At 46.6% G+C, this 19649-nt stretch overlaps 1 protein-coding gene across 1 annotated transcript; it reads right to left on the reverse strand.

The window, feature by feature from the left end:
• Positions 1 to 198: 198 nt before the first annotated feature.
• LOC136586563 (uncharacterized) lies at positions 199 to 19433 on the reverse strand. Its single transcript, XM_066584699.1, has 5 exons — positions 19385 to 19433; positions 7085 to 7195; positions 5044 to 5114; positions 3873 to 3927; positions 199 to 990 (listed from the first exon to the last, which is right to left on the reverse strand). Exons 2-5 carry the CDS (start codon positions 7139 to 7141, stop codon positions 199 to 201), a joined length of 975 nt encoding a protein of 324 aa, XP_066440796.1. The 5' UTR covers positions 7142 to 7195; positions 19385 to 19433.
• Between the last annotated feature and the right edge of the window lie 216 nt (positions 19434 to 19649).

A 19649-nucleotide genomic window follows, 5' to 3' on the forward strand; every position in this document is an offset into this window, starting at 1 on the left:
GCGCTTGTCTGAGAGCTAATAGGAAAACACCATAAGTGTAACAGGAACGGTAGATGTGGCTAGAGCATAAGACATTATCAAACAGCAGAATTATAAATGCAGCTCTGGCTGACGTGCAGGAGATGATGTAAGTCTCCACAGTAAATATGCACTGAAGCTGTGAGATGGCATTTAGCTTCGGGGTGGGGGTGGGGTGTCTCATGAAAACTCTCCATCTCTGCGGTTGCGGACATAGAACATGTTCCTTATTCCCTGGTTTATAGCAGTGCGGCCTTTGGCCAGAGCCTCATCCGCGATATCTTTAGGGAAGTAGTCATGAAAGGCGTGTTGTATAGCATGGACCCGTCTTGGGCTCAGGGGCATCTTCTGATCGGTGCCATTAAAGTTGTGTCCATAAAGTTCCTCTTCGGTAAACAACAGTTTTGCCAGCTGCCAACCGAATGGTCCGGGGTTATTAATGTCCACTTGCCGTCGAATGGACATAGCGAGGTCTTCATCAACCCTCAGCTCCATGGCTTCAGCGGGCACATTAGGAGAACTGATGACAGTGACTGCTCCTTGCCAGTCACAGTGAAATCGCTGCTTTCTTCGGCGTTTGACGACAAGAAATGAGGGACTTGCAGTTGGCGAGTAGTGTATAGGGGGGTGAGGGTAGAGGTGTGAGACGATGGGTTGGTCATCGTCATCTTCTTCAATTTCTAGTTTTAGAGTTCTTGTGTGAATATCATTAGATGAAGCTTCATCCACAGGGTCATCTGCTGGGGAGGTGGCCTCCGAACTCCGCTCTTCAGACTTACCGTTACCCTTAAGAAACTCCATCATCTCATCAACTGTGCTAAAGCAATAAACAGGCAGAGTCTGAGTGGCCACCTCGTTCTTCTGGTACCTGGTGCACAGGTCATCCTCCTCAAGTGGCTCCTTCTTCATTGATAAGTGAAGCCATGGTGACTCATTCTCCCCACAGCCCAAAATCCTGATTTCCTGGACTTCCTGGAAGAGAAGACTTATAATAATCAGATCAATCAACTCTCATCCAATAGACATAATCAATCTAACTACATATCCATTTAGGTCTGATGCCTTGTGTTATATCCAACTGGTATCATCCCTGAATGGATTTGCTCACAGCGTCGATAATCATCTCTAAAGAGGTCTTCACACATTAGCTTAATGTTGGTGGGTCCGGGCGACTCTCTTATGTGCTCGCGAGTTCCCTGACTTTCACTTGACGGCAGATGTCAGGGAAAAGAATAATCCAGGGTGTTGGATTTTAGCATGCCCAATCGTTTGTTCTCATGGGAAATAAACCTCTGTCAGGGGTGTCTGGAGGGAACAAGGGACAAGAGGGTCTGGAAAAGACACAATGGGTTCCAGGGAAGGACCGAGGAGACTGGAGACGTGTTGGGGTCCTTTTATGCAGGCCGATTCTTGTGCGCTGATCGACAAAGCACATCGATCGGCTCTCGTTTACAGGGCAAGAATCGCTGGTATGTGGACAAACGGTCATTACTGTGATTGTTCATCTCATCGAGTCGTCTGTACATCTCCCCATTCACATGAACAGGAGACCAGTGAGCAATTTTGTGTTTGCTAGAAAGCCGCAATCGCCCATCATTCCCCATTAAAAGTCTATTCACACAGTGTGGCTGAGGTGCGGTTCTCGCTGCTTGACGAAAACTGCCAGTGATTTTACCACAAATCGATGTTTCTTTGAAGTTTTAAGGGTACGTTCACACCTAGTGGAGTTGGTGCAGAATTTCTGCAGCTGAAAATCTGTGCAAAAAAGCATGCCATGGCTGCAGATTTTGATGTGGATCCACATCAGACTTCACCCTTTCAATTCAAAGACTGAAATCAGCTGCCGATCCACGTCACAAACCGCAGCATTGATGTGCATTTTGACAAGGTTTTTGGTGCAAATTTTCTGCACCAATTCCGCTACGTGTGAACGTATCCTCAAAGCGGCTTTCCCAGCACAAAATGGAAATTCTGAAAATAACTATGCAGAGGCAGCCTGTACCTTTTATTGGCCGCTATAGACCCTTCATCACGTGCAGCCAGCTGTTTACATGCATCACCTCTGCAGTAAACACAATGACAGACTTGCCTATAACTCCCAGCATGCATAGAGTTTATTGGCCAGCTCTGTAGCTCTACACACAGCTCACAGGTCCTACAACTTACCAGCATGCATAGAGTTTACTGGCCAGCTCTGTAGCTCCGCCCACAGCTCACAGGTCCTACAACTTACCAGCATGCATAGAGTTTACTGGCCAGCTCTGTAGCTCCACCCACAGCTCACAGGTCCTACAACTTACCAGCACCAACCTCCCTCTCATTCAGATGGCCAGAGAGCCTGCTGAAGCCTACAGACAGGAGCTTCCAGCACTCTGAATTAGACATGAGCAATACAGCGCAGTGCTTCCATTCCTGTCCTCCCATCATGCACTGCTCACAGGATGTTGGAAGTTATGGACGGGGGAGGAAGTAGCAAATGCGGACAAGATTGCAGAGGAAGTGGAGGTAGTTTTCAGGCAGAGGGTAATGTGACATAGAAAATGAAGAAAGTAGCTTGAGCAGGTACCGTGACCCAATTACAAAATGACTTATTGTAAAGGGCTGCGGAATAAGTTGGCGCTATATAAATAAAGATTATTATTACATTAGATTCGAAAATGTTAGTTTGTGAGGATTTTGCCACACGGTTCTTCGTCAAGCGGCAAAAGTCGCACTGTAACCACATCGTGGGAATCAACCCCATCTCACAGCATTGCCATCTAACTTGCACATAGGGTAGAGTCATATTGTGTTTCCCGATAATAAGCCGTACCCTGATTTTCGGGGGAAGGGGGGTTGAGATGGGGGAGGACAAGGGGGAGGGGTTGATTGAAATATATGACTGGTTAATCGAGCGCCGACTCTCATTGGCTGATGTTGCGCTCAATTAACCAATCAGAGCATTAGCTTGCTGGAGGTGGGGTATTCAAGCCCCGCTATCAGGAAGAACTGCTCAGTCGGCGTGCTGGAGCACACGGAAGCCTGCAGCAGCGACAGAGACCAGCACAAGGGACCCAAACACCGAATGCTAGGTAAGTATTATAAGACACCCCCCGAAAATAAGACACTGTGCCTCTTTTGGGGCAAAAATAAATATAAAACAGGGTCTTATTTTTTGGGGAAAACAAAATTAAACGTTTCCATTTTATTCCCCATTGCTTTCAATGGGTTTTCAGAAAAGGGTTTGCTGTCCATTTGCTTCCTTAGCGTTAGGTTTCTGCTATTTTGCCGTAACAAATATTCCTTCAAATTGTCCCATCAATGAAAGCCCAAACCACAGATCACAGCAGAGAACAATCATGAACTACAGATCTGAATCCCATCCAAAGGATAACTTTACACAGGTTAATAGTCTCCCGAATAAGCACTCAAATGAGCAATTACGGGTGACTGTCGGCCTGTATACACACGGCCCCGACCGGGCGCTGAGCGAGAAGTTGCTCAGTTGTCACTAGTAGTTCCGTTTCAGCTTGACTAACGAGTGGCTTGTCGCTCTGTGTAAATCGGAGTCACTCAATGACTTTTGTTTATTGTAAATGGAGGTGGGTGGCCAGCTGGAAGAGATCTCCGGCCCGCCCACCTCCATTCATGGTAAGCAGGCAGTCATTCATAAGTAAATGGCGGCCCATATACATGGAAAGATACATTGTGCAGTTTTTTGTAAGACTTCTCATTCATCGTTCAGCCGCTACATGCATTTACACTGAATGAAAATCCTTCAGATTCTCGCTGGATCGCGGGAATCCGTACGATAATCATTCCGTGTAAAACCATCTTTATCATCTCACACTAGGGTTATTGGTATCCCTCATTACCTCATTCTTTGCCATCGTCTTTCGCCGAATCAATGACATATTTCCTTTGTGTTTACTGTAAAATAATAGGAAAAATGCTGTGATTTGCAATCTACCCATCAGTGCTTGAGTTCTCAGCAAACCAAGACCTAGCCGGAAGCAATTTCTTACATAATAAACTTGAATGAGGAACCAGAAACAACGGGAACCTGCGAGCTGAACCGAGGACCAGGAGACAGGATGTAGCTGAGAAGACCTTTATTTAGCAACGCGTTTCCGTGCCGGATTGGCACCTTTATCTGGCCTCTCCCGTGAAGATATGTCACTCATCTTGTACAGATCCGAAAATGAAGTCTCTGAAGTGACTCTCTACATAAAGTACATTTATATGGTGTAGAGGATCTCTGGGACATAAGGCTGTATACTGGGGTTGGAACAATATATCTAGACATCTGGTGCCAACTGTTAGGGCCGTTTAGGACAAGCTGATTTATCGCTTGAATGAGTGAATTACATCATTGTTAGCTCATTCACTTGTGGAGCCTGTTTAGACAGGCAGATACATCGTTGGCTTGTTCAAACGAGAACACGATAAGTGAACGAACCAACCATGATTTTTGGGCCCGCATAAAATGAACGAGAAGCGAAAAGAAAACGACTTTCGTTTGTCCATTGGCTTCGCTTGTTTGAACGTCTAAAAGCAGCCTTACTCACGTTGACTAATGCAACTTAATATTTCTGTGAACCAAGTTGGCTCCAACCAATCATCACGAGCACAGCAGCCAGGCTTATCTCCCCGTCTAGCAGTCATGCAGCCTCCTCCTGCTCATTACGTTGGCCACTTGTCTCTACTAGTCTACAAAGCGGTCTACCATGTTGTAATTCCTAAATCTTTCCTTATCTTTCACTACCAACCATGCTGAAGATTGAACAGTGACCTTAAATTAATGTTTAGCCTCAAGACCTCCTCCTGTGCTGCACATGCACTCTTGAACGGCCTCACACTGTCAAGACTATTCACTTTATAAGCCTGCCTTGAAGACGCATCTTATCATGCAAGCTCAGCATCTTCCATGCTCCTCTCTGTGTCTGTCATTTTTGTTTGCTGCCTCCCCTAAATATGAAGCATTGTAGAATATGGTTGACTTGGCTGGCAGTGTTGTAGAATGGGACACCGGATGAGAGCACTCACCTTTTCTTGGTCAGAGGCACTTTTGGAATGGTGAGTCGAACGAGTGATGGCGGTGAAGACTCCTCTGAGGTCTATAAGAAAACAGGGTTACAAGTGAGACAGAATCCAGCCTTCAATAGCCAACTTCTCCACATCTCTCAATAATGCTATTCCAGTGTCGCAAAAAATGCCCCCTGGAAGCAGACACACAGGTTCTATTCTAGCGAGTCATTGACGTGATTAGCGGCAAACTGGAGAACAGGCCCAGGGCTCGTCACTCCCTACACCAGGGCCATCAGACTGATTTTTATATGATGGGTGGGGTCACCGTCTAACCCTCACACTGTGATAACGCGATGAATGCTTCACCACCATTACATCCGCCGGACGGTTGCACATGATGTGAGAAGAGTGATAAACTTTGCTTATGGCCTTGCAGTTCCTACTGGTTATTTACTGGAAGTTAGTCGACAACTTTACTGGAAATGACCTTTAAGTAGTGTGGCCCTTGTAAGGATCTTGGCATGTGGTATAAATCACGTTATTACAGACTTTTATTATAGAATCAGTATTCAATGGGTTCCCATCATGGATTCGGCATCTTTCCCACTGTTTTCAGTGCACATCCCAGGATTCTATTGCTAAGATTTATGAGGGAAACCTCGAACATCAAGGTTTAATGGATTAGTAGCATCCATCATTCAAAGGCTGCCATTGTGAAAAACGGATACCACATTGTAAATGCTTTTTTACTTGATGTTTCTCATGAAATAGTGCATGCAGATGCGCTATTCAATGCAGTAAAATAAAAACTGAAATCCTGACAGAAACACCCAAAATCGGCCTCCATGATGAGATGGGAGTCTATGAATTCATCTACAACATAGGGAGCTTTTCAATATACATTTTATTATGTGAGTTATGCAGTAAAGTCATATCTTCAGGTATAAAAATGCCCAAGAATAAAATGAATCAGTATGGCTGAATATATTAAGACACAAGCAAAAAGAATTTAAAACATTGAATGTTGGGGGTTCAGCAAAAGCATCCGAGGCTTAGAAAGATCTCAATAGGAAATGTAAAAATGAGTCAAGCGTAGGGTGCCTCCATATCTGCGTTGGAGATTCCGCTTTCCTGCTTCATTCCAGGATCAGAAAATGGGAATACCCGTGGCCAAACAGTTCTGTATCTGGATGGAATCTGGTGTCCGCCCGCTTTTGGATGGAAGAAAAATCACTGCATGCATCACTTTTTTCCCCAGTATTTTCGTCTGGATCAGTGACAGAACCTCCGGCCGGAGCTTCCAATGCAGATGTGAAGGCACCCAAATAAAGTTAGCCACAGAAAAGCAAATTGCTAAGTAAATTGATTGGTGGGGGTCTACCGCTTGGGATCCTTGCCAATCAGCTGATTGATGGCCCATTGTCAGTGTGGACAGCGTTGGAAGCAGCATGGTTAACATTAAAGCTGCCTGGTTTGGTAGTTTAGGCAGAGCTGTGCCTGCAGTACCATATTGGTCCACTGTTATATGAATAGCTTTCTGACAATGTGGGTGATCAATGAGTGGAACAGGTTGCCACGGGAGGTGGTGAGTTCTCCTTCAATGTAAGTGTTCAAACAAAGGCTGGACAGACATCTGTCTGGGATGATTTAGTGAATCCTGCATTGAGTAGGGGGTTTGACCCAATGATCCAGGAGGTCCCTTCCAACTCTACCAGTCTATGAGCTCCATTTGATTCCAGTGCTGCCTGCAATGATAATGGGCCCAATGATCAACTGATAGGTGGAAATCCCGAGTGGCGAATTCCTGCTGGTCAATATTGATGATCTATCCTGAAGATAAGTCATCAATAGTTAAAGTCCAGGACAATTCCTTTAAAGTGAATTTGTCACCATAAGACACGCTGATGACCACAATATGTCTCTTGTACATATATGGTGTAAAGTATACCAGCAATCTCCTCCAGCTAGTAGATGGTGTAGAATTATTTTCTGTTCCGTTAGTACATTTGGATGTTGTGTCTGTAGATCAGGAGGTTGTGTACCTCGGGGGAGCTCTTACCTGGAGGACCATCTTGACATTGTCAGTTTTGGGGGGGGCTCGTCTCCCTCCTGACATAGCCGAGGGACCTCACGTTTGTCACGTAAGAAGAATGTATTTCTTACTGGAACTCTGTCAGAAGATAGAATATTGTATATTACCAATGTTACCTATATAAAAGATGGACGGAAACAATGTCCCCCGTAGACAACCGTGGCGCCGGCTCCACAACCCTCCCTAAATCCCTAGATACACAGAAAAACAGGGGAATTTTTTTACTGTTTGCGAATAAAATGTGATGTGAATATGATTTTTTTGGAAGCTGTAGGAACCCTACAGATTATTATACTGTGACTATCATCATCGCTGCAGGAACAGTGAATACCGCGAATGTGTTCTGTGTAGAGATGAACGAGCATACTCACTAAGGGCAATTACTGGATCGCGCATTGCCCTTAGCGAGTACCTGCCCGCTCTGAAGAAAAGGTTCAGCTGCCGGCAGCGGGGGAGAGCGGGGAGGAACGGAGGGGAGATCTCTCTCTCCCTCTCTCCCCCCTGCTCACTGCCGCAACTCACCTCTCACCCGCGCCGGCAGCCGAACCTTTTCTTCCGAGCGGGCAGGTACTCGCTAAGGACAATGCTCGATCGAGTAATTGTCCTTAGCGAGTATGCTCGCTCATCTCTAGTTCTGTGTTATAAACCTGGATTACTAATCATCCATTATGGCATCCCAGTGTGTCCGTAAAAACCTTGTCTGTCCGTAATTTTTGGCCCGGGGTCCTTTTAGTCAAGCCGATTCTCATTGAACGAGCGAGTGACTTCACGGCTAGCTCGTCCGCTCTCGTTTATATAGGCAGATACATTGTTGGCTTGTTCGTACGAGAAATCATCGAGTCTTTCACATTCGCTTTATAATGAATGGAAACGACTGAATGAGCGCGGTTTAAACCGAATGGTAAGCGAACGAGCCAACGATGGTTTTTAGGCTGCATAAATTGAACAACGAATGAAAAGTGAACCATTATCGTTCAGTCGTTGGCTCGCGTTTAGACCGAACGATTATCGCTCACTTTCGCTTGTTTAAAGGATAAGCGTTCCGTCTAAAAGCAACTTAAATTGAATAGAATAAAAGCAAAAAAAATATATATATCAGCTTGGCAACCTGATCAGGACGGACTCTCCAACAACCGCCCCAGCCTACATGTACGCCATCGATGAAAGTGCTCCCAGTTTCGATGACCAGTGCGACAGCCTCCCCTAACGTTCCAGGAAGTGAGAAAAAAAATGGTGCATAAATTTACCACAGCCTGTAACCCAGCAACACTGATAATTTGCTCGGCCCGTGGATATATAAAGCCCCATACATATTATCTATGACGTAGCTGCCAGAGTATGCTGGGAGTTGTAGTTCCCCGATGGCCCCTGACGTGGTTAGAGCAGGTGGCAGAGCCTAGCGGGGGTCATGTGAGGACACAGCCTGGCAGTGCCAGGAAGATACAGATAAAGGGACGGGGTGGCTGCGCTCTGGCACTAGGGGGGCACACGTCCTTGCACTCACCACCCACGGCACACAGGTGACTAGTGAGGGGTTCACTCTCTGCTCCCCATATGGGCTTCTCCGCAGTGATGAGCCGTGTCTGCAGCCAGAGGAGGGAGAGGGCAGGGTGGGGGATGGGAGGCTGAATGTGTAATCACACTGCGTTGTTAACTCATTGGGAGGGCTAGGGGTCTGACGCTCTCCGCTGCCTGCCAGTGCTGAGCTGCCAGCTGGCTGCTAGCTGGTTAACCTGGCCACTGCACAAGATGTGCGCAGACCCCGGCACCCCAAAACAGCCCTCTTCCTGGTGGGAGTTGTAGGGAGAGTCACAATAACCCCCATTATGCTGGGGACTGTAGATCGATGAGCCCGGACGCCCCCATAACGCTCAGTCTCCTATATAGAACAAGGCCCCACCCTCAGGGCTCGCTCACACGGGCGTATGTGGCCAATGCATTTTTCACGTGCGGACGTACATGCGCTTTTGCGACGTATGATTAATCACCATAATCTATATCGGTGCATAATACCCATCAAAATAGGACGTGCTGCATTTTTTTCACCGGCGTAGAAAAAAAACGAAGGTGTGAGTGGCCCAATAGAAATCAATGGTTTAATATGCGGGCGACATACGCCAGCGTAAGCGAACCCTGAAGGCCCATTCACACAGGCATGTGTACTGTTCGCATGTTTTACTACAAAAAGCACAAGGAAACTTTGAATTAAAGAGAATTTGTCACCCATGGGCTAAAAGTAGGAGACCCTCCTGAGCCTGGGGATGTGGGTGTTGTACTTACCTCCTAACCCCGTGTCATCACTGAAAGCTGCCGGTCAATGTGCTCATCATGTTTGCCATCGTTCCCCTTGTATAAGTAACACTTACATGCCCGGACTCACACATTACCTACTTTTAGCCCATAAACTTAGTACTTAGGGCTAAAGGTGACCAAGTCTCTTTAAGGCCGCCTGCAGACAGGCGGAAATTCCGTGGTGGGATTCCCCGCAGAATTTCTGCCCGTACACGCCTGCATAGGATTACATTACAATACGCAATCCTATGCAGACGGCCGCGGTTTGTCCGCATGAAATCCCGCGCAGAAAACAAACCGCGGCATACTCTAACTCTGTGCGCTGCTCGCAGGGCACCGCCCAGAAACGTCACTCAACGGCCGCCAGCTCCGCTCTGCGCATGCGCCGGCTGCCCGGCAGCCGGCACATGAAAGAGCCGGGGCTGCGGGAGCGGGTGAGTCCCGCGCTGCTCTCTACAGGCACTCGGGTCGGGTCCTGCTGCAAGAATTCTTGCAGCCGGATCTGACCCGACCGTCTGCAGGCGGCCTAAATTGGTATATTAAAGTGTGAATTTTTTAAGTGGACCGATGTTGCAAGAAACAAACCACAGCATATTCTATTCTGGTTCGTATTCACAGACCAAAATCGCCCATTAAAGTCTATGGATGCATTCAAAAACACTCAGTAGCATCCTTGCTCAATGCACCTTCTTATTTTTTCTGCGCACAAGAAAAATGGACATCGCACAGCTACTACATGAACTTCAAAAAATGCACATACGTAGCAAAAACATACCAAAAATTCACAGACAGATGCAGTGAAAATGGTTGTTTTTTCACGGAACAAAATTGCATATGCCCGTGTGAATGAGCCTGAAGGTGACAGCAGCATAAAGACTTGTCACCCCCAAACCCTCCAATAATTGGATCATCAGACAAATCACCAGCTTCACAATATTGGGAGACAGCATACATAATATCTGAATAAAAACGCAAAACTGTTATATATACTAACCACATAAAATGCAGGTTCTTTGCACAGATTTTGACTAAAGCAGGAGGGCCCATCCGCCATGTCCAAGCATCCATTGTTTTCGGACAGGTTCCTAACTCTAAGACACCTGTCTTTTGGCATAAACCTCAATGGTTTCAGGGAAAGCAGGGTATCAGTCTCTATACGAGGGCCTAAGATATATGGGTGGAGTGAATGACAAAAGTGTAGGCGGCCACCTCCTCCACAAAAGCAAGTCAGTATCTCCAATAAATGAATTAAATGTGCATGTAAGCCATAGCTGCGACAGTACAACACAAACAACAGCACTCATATACATTTAATATCTGAATAAAGTGCAAAACTGTTATATATACGAACCGCATAAAAATGCAAGGTTCTTAGTACACATTTTGATCAAAACATGTGGGTGCATCTGCCACGTCGTGGCGACCATTGCTTGCGGGGGGTTCCTAACTCTAAGGCCTCTGATGCACTTCCCACATGTGCAAGTCGGGCAAGACGTGCATCAAACAGCACATGGCCGATTTACGGATGGGCAGCACATTGAGATGCATTAGCATGCACTATTTCTTGTTTGTGGTATGGACAAGAATAGGACAAGCGATGAGTTTTTTCACACAGACCACTGGTTTGTGTGGAAAAATGTCTGCGTGCATGTCCTCATAGCCTTATAATGGGCTGCCCATGGATTAATACATACAGCACACAGCCCCAAATATGCCAGCGCTCCGGGGCCTAACGGACACCACTCTTGCTGTGGTTACCTCCATTTTTGTCATTCATGTCTTTCACTCATTTGCCCCAGGTCCTTTAATTAGACAGTCATCCTGCTTTCCCTGAAACCACTGAGGCTTATGCCCAAAGAGAGGTGTTTTAAGCATTAAGAATCCATCTGAAAGCAAATGGTCACCTGAATGTGGTAGATGGGCCCACATGTTTTGATCAAAATATATGCTAAGAACATCGTATTTTTATACGATAAGTGTGTATATATATAAGAGTTTGATATTTTTATTCAGAAGATATATGTGTTTGAGTGCTGTTGCAACGTATTTTTGCTTGTACTATATTGTTGCCCCTATAGTGTGGCAGGTGCTGACTTTGTTTTTTGTTGCATTAGAAATAAGACAATGCCACAACCTGGTCAGCACCAACTAGGCCAAGCCACAAAGCAATCCCACCTTGGTTTGTGATGGCAATGAAGGCAAGAGGCAAAGAAGAAGGACAGAGGACCAGGCAACGTACCCCAATGATGGAATCAGGGGGAAAAGCCAAGAGAAGAACCCAAGAGCCATAGCCACAATGTAGAACCAGTGGTGAAATGAAGGAGACTATCTCACTGAGCAGTGGTCATACAGCGCTCCTTAGTTGCCCATACATGAGAAGGTCACTTGAAGTGACATATTTTGCCCAATTTGGGCATCCTTTGTCAAAAGTAAAAAAAGGAAAAAGCATTTTTGATGGCCGACAGCATATCATAGTCTGCTTGGCTAATTGCTTGCTACATTGCGAGAGCCCAGTATCTCCTTTTTTCTTTTTTTATAACTGCATCCCTTGTTGGCCAGTTCAGTCTGGCATGTCGCTAATTAGATGATTCCTACAAAGGATCCCGTGGAGAGTTGATCAGCCTCGTTCCAAAAAAGCGGCATCTCCCAAAATACAGCTCAGCAGTCACATGACGTCACCCAGCCTGTTTAGGAATGTTTATAAATGTTTCTCAATGATTAATAAAAATTAGACCGGCTGCACGCAAACACATTCGCATTGCAGAATCCGCGGTCGGTCGCAAAAACAGTTAATAAAAGTTTTCCAATACATTGTATGTACCCAACATTGGTTCCTAGGAAAACTAAAACTTGTCCTGCAAAATACAAGGTGTCATACACTATACTAAAACATTATGACCACTGGAATACTTAAGGGTAAACGATTTACTGGCTCTTAAAGGGATTTTCTAGTGAAATACTGTTGATGACCTATCCACAGGATAGGTCATCAATAGTTGATCGGCCGGGGTCCATCGCTGGGGACCCTGACTAATAGGCTGTGCGGGCGCATGCTGTCAGCGCCGCAATAACACAGAGGTCGGAGCAGAAGCCTCGGCGCCAACCTCTGTGTAGTGGTCGGCGCTTGTAACTGCAGACACAGCTCTGTGGAAGCCGTGTCTGCAGTTACAAGCACCGGCCACTATAAGGAGGTCGGCGCGGAGGCTTCTGTGTTATTGCGACGCTGACAAAATGCACCTGCACAGCTGATCGGTCGGGGTCCCGAGCGATGGACCCCGGCCGATCAACTATTGATGATTATATTAATAGTATTTCACTGGAAAACCCCCTTTAAGGCTAAAATTGGCTATGTCACTAAGTGGTTAAAAAATACACCTTAAAGCCTTTCTCACATGAACGTATGCAAGTTTTTGCTCGCCCTTCTGTACTTTTTGCATATGCGGAAAAAAAAAACGGTCACGGCCCTGTCCATTGACATAGCTAATTAGTCTAATAAGTTCTATATGGTCTATTTCCCTGCGCAAAGGCGCAGGAAAATAGAGCATACGTATTTTTTTGCGTGACAGAACTGTACACCCAAAATATACTCATGTGAACGAACCCATTGAAATCAATGTGTTTTATTCACATTGAGCGCACATTTTCTGTACCATGTCCAGAATACTGATCAGTTATAGAGCTGCAAGAGGCTGGCAAAGAGGCTACAAAAAACTGCTCCAACCCCCGTGGGGACATCAATCCAAGACGAATCGCAGTATTTATAGGTGGAGAAATTCAGGACTAACTTCACACGGGCGAGCACAATATCGGGCTGTGAATTCAAGATTTGTGCGTCTAGCGCGATTTTCTCACCCGTGTAAAGCCAGCCTAAGGCTAACTTCAACGGACCATTGATTCACAGCCCAATATCGCGCGTTCGCCAACATGTGACTTCCCCACGGATGCGAGGCGTTTCTATATAAAAAAAGCCTCGCATTACTTCAGGGAAGTAGCTGTCAGCCGCGGCGGAGGATCACAGAGTGTCACCCATTGTTTTCCATGGAGAGACAATGCGTCACATTAGCATGCACCTAGAATGCGATGATGCTGCCGCCGACCCATTGAAAACGCTTATGTGTATGACCCCATTCAAAAGAAACCGGTTCATATTTGTGTATCTCGTAACGCGCAAATCTCGCCTGTGTAAAGTCGGCCTCAGGCCGCTCTCAGATGAGCGTTTTTTTAGCCCATATTTGCCTTGTGTTTTGCAATCCGTAATACAGAGCTAACGTACGACTTATGTGTCCATTCACAGGGGAGTATTTTTCATGCCCATTTTTTTTTAAAAAAAAGCATGCGCTACTTTTGTACGTATTGTGTGAAAAATACGCCCACTACAGTCTAGGAAAAGGGAAATACGGCTACAGCTGTATATCATCAGTATTGTTAGTATCTTCAATGTATTCGCCTCCATATTTGCATTCACTGATATGGATCTGTATTTGTTTAGTAGAAAATAAAAGCAATGACAGATAAAATACGGATGACATATGGTTGCTGGCCTAAGGTCGGCTGCACAAGAACGGATTGCATTGCGGAATCCGTGGTCGGCGGCCACACCGCGGATCTGCAGCTAATGATGTTGGTTACATGCTATGGAAAAGTGATTCTTTCTGCACACGAACAGAATAAAATTGTGATTTCTGTATAGGAAAAAAAAATCGCAGTGTGCGCCATTTTAACACAAATTCCGTGCGGATGGCTTTGATTAATGTCAATGGAAACCGTCCAACCTGCAGCCCCGTATCATCACCTAGCAACGGCGCAGGGGGAAAAAAAGTTGGGAAAAAAAAGCTGTACTGCGCATCTCTGACAGCGAGTCGTGTGGACAATCCGCAGTATGGATGAAAATGAAAGAAAGCAGGTACGCAGGGTCGCCGACCGTCTGGGCTGGATTCTCTCATGCGGAATCTGGCTCTGCCATCTGCAGGCAATCTAAGGATGTTTTTGGATGAAACGATTATCATCCAAACAAGCAAAACGGAACAATAATATTTTGGTCTAAACGCGAGTCGACGACTGAACGAGAATCATTCGCTTTTCATTCGCCGTTCATGTTATACAGGCATAAAAATTATCGTTGGCTCGTTCACTTATCGTTCGGTTTAAACAGCAATCGTTCTGTTATACAGGGACTAAACGACTCTGGTCTGAACGAGCCAATGATGCATGAACATGATGAGTCAGTGGTGACGTCCATCGCCTCGTCTAAAAGGACCCTAAGGGTGAAGTCACACGAACGTGCATCGGCTCGGTTTTTACGCCGAGCCGATATACGTTGTCCTCATGTGCAGGGGGGGGGGGAGGATGGAAGAGGCAGGAGCAGTGCTCTGAGCTCCCGCCCCCTCTCTGCCTCCTCTCCGCCCCTCTGCACTATTTGCAATGAGAGGAGACAGGACGGGGGCGGGGCTGAGGTCCGGGAATTAGCCCCGCCCCTGTCCCGCCTCTCCCCATTGCAAATAGTGCAGAGGGGCGGAGAGGAGGCAGAGAGGGGGCGGGAGCACAGTTCCTGCTCCTGGCTCTTCCATCCTCCCCCCTCTGCACACGAGGACAACGTATATCGGCTCGGCGTGAAAACCGAGCCGATATACGTTCGTGTGAATGCAGCCTAAGAGTCAGCATCACTCCAATACCACAATGGCCAATCTTGAAAAAGATAGGAATGAGATGAATAGTAACAGCAATAGACCTACAGAAGACTCTGCAAACTGCAAAAACTTCTATTCAGGTGTCCACTCTTAGAAAAACATTGAAGAAGAACGAAGCTCATGGAACACAACCACAACGTAAGCTTATCTGAGACCACCTGGCTGATCCATGATGCTTCTGTGAAAGTGTTCTATAGACAGATGAGACTAAAGTAGAACTTTTTAGGACAAGATCACTACACTATTTGGAGGAGGAGGAACATGGCACCCCAACACCAAAATCTCATCCCAACTGTGAAGCTCTTGAGGGCTTTTTCAGACGAGCATATATCAGCCACCGTTTTCACAACCGACCGAAATATGCTACAATCTGATGCATTGGATTCCAATGCATCAGATCATATGGCTGTATTCCCGCGGCGTGAAAGCGCCCGGCCAGGCCAATATAGCACTTTCACGCTGGGCTGCAATGATAGTCCTGGAACTATACCTTCAGACCGAAATATGGGAGCCAATGACAGCGGACGGAGAAGGGAGGGAGTTTAGCAGCGTGACTGCTAAACTCCCTCCCTCTTCTCTCCTCTCCTCCGGCTGTTTGCAATGGGAGGGCGTCCCTTCCCATTGTTGGCTGTGGACAAGGGGAGGGGCGGGAGCTTAGCTCCGCCCCGCCCCCTCCCATTGCACACAGGCGGACAGGAGGAGAGTGGAGGTAAGCTGGCGAAGGGGAGGGAGGGGGGAGGGAGGGGAGGCCCAATGGCATTGCAGGCTTGGAGTGTATGCGCTGGGGCGCATGCCATCTGAACTAGTGCACAAATGTTAGATTTGTGTGCCCGTTCATGCGTTTTTACGGTGCTGATGGGTGCACATAAGAATGCTTACGGCTATGTGAAAGAGCACTGAAACTGTGAAGGAACATCATGGTTTTGGGCTGATTTAGGGCTCGGAGCCTTAACACTGTGCAGTCATTAAGAGGACAATGAATTTAAGGTATATCAAAGCATTTTTACAAGAGAACGTAAAGGCAGCAGTCTATGACCTCAATCTGAAGACACGTTGGGTGATGCAACAAGACGACAACTCAAAGCACCCAAGCAAATCAATCAACCAATCAACTAAATAATGGTTTTAAAAGATCTGTCTTTTGGAAGGCAAAGTCAGAGTCCTGACCTAGACCCTATCGAGATGCTGTGGTCAAACTTAATGAAAGCTGTGCACACAAGGCATTCCAGAAATATTGATGAACACCAACTCATTTACAGGGAAGAATAGTCCAAAATCCTCCCCAACATTGCACAAAATGTATTTGCTGATACTGGAAACGTTTGGTGGAGGTGATTGCTGCTAGATGGAGACCTACAAGTTATTAATTTAAAGGCTTCACTTATTTTTTTCCTCTCTGCACTGTAGATGATTACTCAATGTATTCAATAAAAGACATGACTTGTACAACTGTTCGTGTGTTATTATTTTAGATTGTGTTTTTCTGTAATTGTGACTTGAATAGTAATTTGACCAAATGTTATCAATAAATGTGGAAATCCAGGTAATTCCAAAGGGTTCACTTACTTTTTTTGGTAATTCTAGCTAAAATACAGCTGGTTCAAAGAAGGATGGTCAAGGTAATTTAGGAAATGGGAAGTTTGCAGTACCAAGACAGGTTATTAAACGTATTCAGTTTGCAGGACAGCAGTACCGGTGTCATATGTCGACACCAGAAGCTAGGGGTTGACCAGGCAGAGCTGGAGGTAACACCTCGGTCATGCCCCCAGCTGCCGATTGGCTCCTGGTCTCTGCTGTGGCTTGTCCCCACTATTACTTGCACTAGGTGAGAGGCTCCTGTTTTGCGCGGCTGTTGTGCCGTCTTCAGCCCCGGACCCTCAGGTCCTGCATGCTGCTTCCAGTGTGCCACAGACGGCCGCCTATTCTTCCTGGCCGGCCAATTACTTGCCAGCTGACAATCGTCTGCTGCTGTTTTGTGGGGCTGTCCCACCTTCAGCCCCCCCCCCCCCGCCACCAGGGAGAGTGACAGTGGGGTTGGGAGAGAACATGGGAGGCAGTGGGGGGAGGAGAGTGACAGCGGGGTCAGCATAGTGGGGCACCAGGAGATGAGATGGGAGCCCGGCGGTGGGGAAAGTGACAGTTGGGGTGGGGAGCCCAAAGGGGACAGTGACAGCGGGACCAGGAACGGAGATGCCAGTAGTAGGACCAGGTGTAGGAGTAGGAAGAGGAGTAGTAGGAGGAGGGAGAGGAGATGTGTGAGCTGTCTGCGGGGACAGCCAGTACATGTGTCTCTGTGTAGTGGCATCAGTCAATCTGCAGCTGTGGGAGTGACCTGCCCGTCCTCTGTAACTCAGCCCGGCCAACCCATGTCTCCACCCATACTTCCAGTGGAGACATATTACATCAGTACCCAGGATGGCTTAGGGGTGATGTAATTATAGTGTACAAATGGACAGTACAGAGATTTTGCTAATGATTTTTTACACCTGGGTCTGTAACAATGACAAGGGGGTATCCTCTACGTCTAGAGGAATCAAGATTTCATCATGCTGATAGATGAGGATTCTTTACTGTAAAAGCAGTGAGACTATGGAATTCTCTGCCATTTCATAGTTTGATGAGTGAGTCACTGTACCATTTTAAGAGGTTTAAGAGGATATCTTATATGTAAAGTATCTGGCAACAAGTACTAAGTGTCTCGAAATAGAATAAATCTGAGGATCAACAAGTGCCAAATTTGGAGTTGAGAAGAATTTTTTTGCATTTATATGGGGCAATAGGCATCTGCCTCATTGGGGTTTTTTTGCCTTTCTCTGGATCAACACAATAGGATGGGCTGCACATGATGGACCTGTGCCTTTTTCAACCTCATCAACTAATGTAAGCTGTGGGGTGTAAATGATCTGACACTTCTAAATCTGCTGATCGTCACCGGATGCTGAGTGTTAGACTTGTGTTATCAGTGCCCTCTATTGTGTCTCCTCGCTGGGACAGACCTAGACTTGGATAGACTGTTTGGTAGATAGACTGCCTCATGCTGATTAGGTTTCTTCAGAAAACAGACTAGTTTACTTCCTTCTGCAGAAAAAAAGATGGTCTGTCTGTACTTTCTACCAGAGATGGGGCTTCTTCTAGAGAGGGAGAACTGTTCATCTTTAGAAGATCATAGCGGGTGAAGAACATCCTAACCACACAATGACCAATTGTACTTTAAGATCAGACAGATCTGAGATGTAGTTCAAGAAATCTGTCTGACTGTTAAGTGCAGCGAGTGTGGACCCACTGTACCAACTAACCGGTTTGACTTTGGGCTACTCCTAATGGTGTTATCCTGACGGTTCCCCAGTCTTCACCCTTTAACTCCTGTACAGGAATTTGGACTTTGCTGTGGGAAACCGAGCAGGCCGCTACCCCCTGGAGTAGTCCCGCTGTAGTTGGCAGCTGACCCACGGGAATCAGAGACAGCAATGCAACGCACCGCGGAACTAGCTGAACTGTAACAGAAGCTGATCCAACATCAGGGTAGACAGGGTACAAGCATATTCCAAGAAATGAGTCCAGGATCAAGGCAGATGCAGGAGTCAGGAAGCGGAGGGCACTTGCTAGGTGACTAGGTCAAACCAACACTCAGGCGAGGAGGATCCCTAGCTCAGCTAAATAGGAGGGTGATTGCCTATTACCCTGCAGCTGGGCTAAGAAAAATCAGGAGGATTAATTCCTACAGTGCTGATGGAATACGAAGCTAAGAGCTGAGAGCCCTTCGGAGGGTTAACTTCTGCAGTGGAAATAATGGAGCAGAGCGATGCCCGAATTTCACAGGAAAAGCAGGAGGATGGCAGATACAGGTAGCCGGCCTAACACTGATCTGTAAGGGAGCATCCACATAGTGTTAATGTACAGGCTGTGTGACTCCGCTCTGGGATCCATGACGGCTACTGAAAACAGCGCTGTGATGGAATCCCCAGATGGAAACAATGGGGCCATTTACTTCTATTGTGAAGAGGACGCCTCTTTGGTGTCTCTTTTACAAGATTCCTGTTTATTTCCGTTATGTTTGGAGTACAGAACAGCGCAGTCAATTACGTGATAACGGAAACAAATGGGAACCTTGTAGAACGGACACCAAAGAGGCGTCCGCCTCACAAAAGAAGTGAAGAGCTCCTTTTGTTTCCAGACGGGGATTCTGTCACAGCGCTGTTTCCAGCAGCCATTAACTGGATCAGATTTCGCCTGGGGGAGGCCTGCAATGGCTGTGAGCCCAGACAATTACCCTGCGTACAGCACTAACCTGTATTGCGTAAGACCAGAGGCTCGCAGGCGGACATGTGCTGTACAGGGTTTTTGTTTGCATTTCCCGTGGCGTCGCTTAGCGATAACATGGCTACCCGCAGCCCATACGTAATGTTAATTGCATGACGCGTCAGTATGTGTCCACCATGTATGAACACCAATTACTGCACTCCATACAGGCTCCGACTATGATACAGGATGTATGACCGCCGATCTTCAGGCAGGACATGCAATATCTGATGGCTATAGGGGACGTATAATCC

Source organism: Eleutherodactylus coqui, chromosome 12 (assembly GCF_035609145.1).
Source record: "Eleutherodactylus coqui strain aEleCoq1 chromosome 12, aEleCoq1.hap1, whole genome shotgun sequence".
In the NCBI taxonomy this organism is placed as follows: domain Eukaryota; kingdom Metazoa; phylum Chordata; class Amphibia; order Anura; family Eleutherodactylidae; genus Eleutherodactylus; species Eleutherodactylus coqui.